Below are 6,321 nucleotides of genomic sequence, written 5' to 3'. Positions count from 1 at the left end.
CACCGTGACTTAACCATGAGCTGTGGGCCAGGCTATGTGGCAGCATCCTCCATTCCTCCTGTTGTAACTGGGCAGCCAAGAATGCAAGACTCACAGAGCAAGAAGAGCAAGCCAGAGGGAGGGTGACATTGTGGTCTGGCCACAAGGGCACTCCTCTGCTTGGGAGGAGTCTTGAGTTCTTGCTCTGTTATTTAGGTTATTTCCATTTTTTATCCAACAACTGTTACAATGCAAAATGCATAAAGAGCTGGATAGTAGGGACTGTAACCAAAGGCTCCCTCTGACAAAAGTGTGCCCTCCTCCCAGAGCCACTGAAGAAACACTTACTAGTGTCAGATCTGCAGACTGACTAAAAGACCTCTTGTTTTTGCCACCCCATGCACTACGTCTACCATGCTGACACGTGTTGTGGCTGTGCAGAGACCCTCTATGCCTCATCATGTGTACTAGCTTCCACTAAGCAGATCTAAAAATGGGGCAGAGGGGAGCAGACTTGCAGCTTTGGCTCTGCCAAGCACGTGCGGTGAGCTCTGAGCTCACTGCTTGGTCAGCACAGGCTGTCGGAGCGCCGCAAGAGCAGTGAGCTCTGAGCTCCTCAGCTGACTGGGGCAAGGTCCAGCCAGAGCTCCTGCTTTCCCATGACTCTGAAGCCCAAGGGGCTGCTATTTGCCCTTCCCTGAATTCAGCAGCGGGTGAAAGAAGGAGACAAGCTGCGGCAGCAGTGCTCACCCCCTGGGCTCTGGGGCCTTGCCAAAGCAGGAGCTCCAGTCAGACCTTTTGCTGAGAGCTAATACATGCAACACAGCCAAAGGGGAGGGGCGGTGGTGACCACACTACCGCGCCCCTCTGGGCCTGCCCCTGCTAGCTTCTGACTCAGAATTGCAGATGGGCAAATGTGGCACTGAGCATATGCCCGTAAACTCAGCTTCTCACTGCAGCAGTGGCAGATCTCAGCATCTTGCCCTGAACCACAAAGACAAACCCACAACATCTGTAGAGTTTCATGCCTGGCTGCAGATTAAGCTCCTGTTCAATTGAGCAATATAGGACTCTGTCTGTAAAGACAGTGGAGTAGATGCTTGAGAATCAATGGTGCAGTGGGACCAGATTGTGGATATTTAATGATATGGAAGCCTACAGCTAAAATACAAGGCAAAAGCCAAGTGTCAAGCAAAATGGGCTTGTTAACATGTCTTGGTTTGAGGCTAACTTGCCTCAATTTCTTGCTTTTTTATTATTTTTTCCAAGATTCTTAATATAGTGATTAGAACCAAGTATTTAGCAGAGGTTTTTAGAAGGGTTTTTATGGGAAGACTGCAGTTATTCCAATGTTACCATACAATGAGGAACAAGTTTATGGTTTACCTTCAGCTGAAGTTCCTTGTATCTTTTAGACATCCTGATGAGTAACTTGTCATCGTTGATCATAGCGGGCTTCTCTTTGTAGTACTGTACCATAGCCTGTGCTGCTTCGCAGTAAGCCATTTCTAGGAAGGCCTGTCATGAAACAGAAACGGCGTGTAAATCTACCGTATGCCAGATAATACATAGCGAAAGAAGAATGTGGTACGACTTCAGTTGGAATTTATTTTAAATGGAGTTTTCTGACACCAGATTTTAGAAGAGCCTTCCCATTAAAACATACTTTTCACAAAGGTTTAGCTTTTCGCCTGTATCACTAATATCTTCAAGCAGCCTCCACCATATTTACAAAAGAGTGGATTAAAACCAGTTACAAGAGACGACATATAACTAAAAACAAGGAGGAAGAAACTAATTTAAGAAAAACAAGAAACCATTCGAAACTTTCAAGAACTTTCTTGAAATACTGAAAAAGGTCTTTCATTTTTCCCCATTTTCTCAGCTGCCTCAGTACGTTATGGTTGATTGGAAATAGGAAGCAGGAATAATGTAACTGAAATTGCAACAAGAGATGCTACTCCTGGGATTTCCAGGTAAGTTTTGTAGACTCCTTAAATATCCAGCCTTTTGTGTGCAAACGAAACAAACATCAAAACTTTCGGGGACATGTCTGTCTCCAGCACAAACCAGGATGAATGAAAAAAAAAAAAAAAAATCAGAATGCTGTTAACTGCCAGCTTTATTACAACTTACTTAAATAAATTGCAATGTGACGTATTTAAATGGAAACTGCAAATTCATGAGTGTAAATTTACCATATTTTAAAATTTGATAATTGAGAAGAATGATTGTAAAATGAGAAATTACCATTTCAGACTTATTCCTCTTCGGTGACTTCCAAATACTTGTTCATCAGTTTACAGTTTAAATGTAACACTGCAAATCAACCTGGGATCTCAGACTCCAGGCTGCATTCTTTGGGAATAACCAAGCACGAAGATTTAGCAGCCAGAGGAGTAAGCATTCAATTGATGAATGAAGCAGAGTCAAATATAATCTACTCTCCTACAGCTATACCAGCTATGCAATAAAGAGTAGGGGAAAAAAGTAAAGGGAACTCTGAAAATATATCACAAAGTAATATGGGCAAAGGAGCCAGTCAAAATGATTGGGGACGTTTTTTTAATTTCTTTTACTTTTAATTTTCACTTTTTAATAGACAGTTTTCACTTATTTGCCTGGCTAAAAAGGCAGCCAGTGTCTGACCTGAATCGCAATTTGATAACGCTCCTTTTGACTTTCACAGCACACTTCAAATATTCAAGATTCTAGTACAAATAAAGAGCTCCCCTACAGATTAATATGCCTAAATTCATAGCATGAGATGCAAAATACCTGGTTAGTAGATTTCATAAGGATATAATTAGTGACTTTCCCAAAGGGAAGTCCAAGATTAATAACATCGTTCTCTGTGCAGCTTCCTTCGGGGAGATTGCAGATGTGTACTACTCGACCAAGGATGGATTTCCTTTGTGGAAACTAAGAAGAACAAAACATTTTAGTACAGCATATAATACAGCAATTAAGTATGGTTTTGCACTTCCAATATAAAATGAGGTTTCAGAATCAATGCTGAATAATAGCTTTTAAAGACAAACATCCCTCTTGCAGCCTTTTGTGGTTTATCTAAGGTGTTTCAGCTTTTCATTGGCAGGACATACGAAGTGGGGTGGTGAACTCGCCATCACCAAGAACTTTTAAAATCCAGATCAGATGTTGTATTAAAAGACAGGCTCTGTTTTGAACAGGAGTTAATTGAGGGGAGTCTACTGGCCTGGATGTCAGACTAGATCATTGCAATGGTGCCTTATGGCCTGAGAATCTATGAACTTGGAAAAAGTTGGGTTGGTGACTGCCAGAAGGGTGCAAGATAGCTGTGGGGCAAAATACATTTTTTCTTCTGGATTGAACTATGTAGGAAGTAAAGGAAGCCCCATTTAATTTGTGAGGAGGGGAGTTACGTTTCTATTTCACGTACTGTACCTACTCCCTTCCTCTTTCACGATGTCAAAACGGCATGCCAATGACTTTCCCACTTGAGGGCACTTTTCCACAGTGAACACACCCACAAGCAGGACAAACTTCCTAATTGCCCTGGCACAGACAGGAGTCTGGCAGAGCAGTCATCACTTCCAGACAGTAGGAATCTATTCTGAAATGCTGGGGCCATTCCCAAAGCAGTCTCCTGTCTTCCATAAGTGGAAAGGGCGGCTTTACACCCCCAGTTCAGAGAGATGTACATGAGTTAACCTACTTAATGATACTCACGTCTCACTGAGGAGGTAAGTGTGGAAATACTTAACTGGACTTATCTTGCTATTTAGGCACTGCAGGAGTTTACTGAAGGAGTAACTGTACCTTCATTCAGAACATCCAGTTCAAGGAAAGATACAAATCAACTGAGCTAGGAGGATCAAGTTCACTGGAGTCATCACAAATGTTTGGCTTGTCATCAACATTTGCAAGTTAGAAAGTGAATGTCACCTATTTGCGCTTGCAAAGCTCCACGCTTTAGCATATTACCATATGCATGTTTTTTGCATTAAAATGCAATGTAGGAGAGAGACAATGTGGTACAGTACTTATTTAGCTGTACCTTAAAATAGGCTGCCTAGAGCCCAGGCAATGAGCTGTTATTGTTATTCTGTGCTTCATGAATAGAGCTTTTTGAATAATATTCACTGACTACATTGACAAATGCATTTTAATGAGTTAATGCATCTTTTTCATTATTACCCAGGCTATACAGTTATTCTGAGTTTATCATCTTGACTTCTCAACTTTTTCTTCAGAATAAAAAGGAAAGTCACATTGTTTTACTAATGTAGGGGTGTCAAACATAAAGCCCACAGGCCAGATCTGGCCCACAGAGCCCTGGCATCTGGCCCCCAGGGCTGCCCTTGGGTCTGATCCGACCCACATGGGGCATGGTGCGCATTGGATCCCTCCAATGGACGCCCTCCACCAGCAGACCTGATCCAGCAACTGCTCCGGCACGGATCCGAGTGGCCAGAATGGACACTGCACATGGCACACTCCAGCTGGAGCGACTGTGCCCCACATGGCACCTGCTCTGGGAAGTGTGTCACACAGGACATCTGCTCCAGCAAGGCAGCACATGTCCTGGACTGGCTGCAGCAGGTGCTGTGTGCAGTACAGTCCCTGCACTGCCAGGGCAGGCGCTGTGTGCAGCCAGACTGCACTGCATGCAGTGCCCGCTGTGCCCCCTCCCGGTTCTGTGCCCTATGCAGCATGGGTCCCAGACCAGCTGGAGCATCTATCACATCGGGTACGCTGGGGGAAGAAGATGAAGTGGGTCTGCAGGCCACATGAGTTTGACACCCCTGGACTAATGCATTAGCTTTAATAGGTGGATACTAAGCAAGGCATTAAAAACACAGCTTCTGGCAAAGAAAAAAAGTGTTAAGGGTGCTGAGCATCTTACACTAGTTTGTCCCCAGGGAACATAACCACTATGAAATGTTTCCATTTTCTTTGATAAAATATATTTCCACTTAAATTTTTTATATCTAATCCCAATGCTAGTTAACCTCCAGTGGATACCAAGTGTGTTTCCTCCCTTAATTTAAACATTCAGCTATTGCACATTAGTTATAAGTGACATATTGATTATTAAAAGAAAACTTATTAGGACTATATATAGCTTCCATAAGTAATTTGCCAGCTGGACATGTAAAGGCATGGATCCTGTCTCCAAGTCTGTATACTGTGCGAAGCTACAGTGCCATTGTGCTGGCTGCTGTATGCACGCACAGAAATTGTAAGAAACAGCCTGTGTCCCAGGGACCTCAGGAACGTTACAATTACGGCCGAATCCAAGAGCAGAGATTTAGGTCAGAGCCCAAGTCCCAGTAATGACTGAATAACACATTCCCTTTCAAAACTGACATTCAGTATAGAAGCTTGCAGGACGGATGCTGCTGGGGCTGTGAGGTGTCAGACTAGGTTGGCTGAGCTGCTCTGACCCTTGATAATATTTTGTTTTGGTTTATTTAAGGATGATGATTGGGCTTCCGTTGCCAATATTCCTGAGAACAACAACATGGTGTCAGGCATCCACTTAGCAGGCACTGTGAGTAACATAAAGCTACACTGGAATAGCCTTGTGCAGAGTGGCATTGAAAACGAAAACATCAACTCATGCCAAGACCGTAAAGCATTTCGGTTTTTTGGTCATAGATGCACGGTGAATAGAGTTAAGGGTTAAGGGTTATGCATATCATGAGCACACATGGGCAGGTTTATATCTCCATGTCCCATTCCTGTAAAATCTGTTGCTTGTACAGATTTATCCAGAAACAGGGTCAACTCTAGATAAAGTTTGGCTGGCTCAAAATACTTGCTAAGATACAACAACATTTTCTCAAGTGGCACAACTGAAGTGTTCAAACAAATATCACTATTTTAAAATCTGAGCGATTAAAAATAAAAATACTATGCCAATGCATTTTCTTTGTCCTGACATGGCTGTAAGAACCTATGGGACTTGAAAAATGTACCTGTCAACTAGTAGTTCAAGGACTAAACCAACTAGCCAGAATGAAAATACCCACTCTCTCACACAGCCCAAATCCACATCTACATCCAGTAATTTAAGGAGGAGTTGCATGCTCGACATTAGATATGGCTTTCTGCAACACTGCCAGTCAATGTTTTTTACAATCAATTTTACAACCAAATCTGTCACATACTGAAAAACAGAATTTGTTGAATAACTCACTTGATGCATACTACTAAGATTCATTAAATACTACTAGTCAAACATTACTCCAAACCTACAGACTCCTTTTCTCATGTTTGCTAGATCTTTTTTAAGTGCTTGGCATTGCGCTTCAGATTCTGTACCCTTCCTCTAACCAAACACATGGCCTCTTTCCC

At 42.7% G+C, this 6,321-nt stretch overlaps 1 protein-coding gene across 15 annotated transcripts in view; it reads right to left on the bottom strand.

Moving 5' to 3' along the window:
- The window catches only part of RBM20 (RNA binding motif protein 20), a 155,771-nt gene that overhangs the window by 19,631 nt on the left and 129,819 nt on the right, over positions 1–6,321 (bottom strand). For all 15 annotated transcript variants that reach the window (XR_003093852.1, XR_003093853.1, XM_025203187.1 and 12 more), the window contains 2 exons: positions 2,758–2,901; positions 1,366–1,497 (listed from right to left, as the gene is read on the bottom strand). Coding sequence is in view for 13 of the 15 variants with exons in the window: in XM_025203187.1 (XP_025058972.1) it covers positions 1,366–1,497; positions 2,758–2,901 (276 nt within the window). In the remaining 2 variants the exon portion in view is untranslated. The remainder of the gene's footprint in view (positions 1–1,365; positions 1,498–2,757; positions 2,902–6,321) is intronic.

The sequence above is a fragment of the Alligator sinensis genome, unplaced genomic scaffold, assembly GCF_000455745.1.
Source record: "Alligator sinensis unplaced genomic scaffold, ASM45574v1 scaffold559_2, whole genome shotgun sequence".
Classification (NCBI taxonomy): domain Eukaryota; kingdom Metazoa; phylum Chordata; order Crocodylia; family Alligatoridae; genus Alligator; species Alligator sinensis.
The sequence above is the reverse complement of the archived record's forward strand: the minus strand, read 5'-3'. Positions and strand labels throughout refer to the sequence as shown.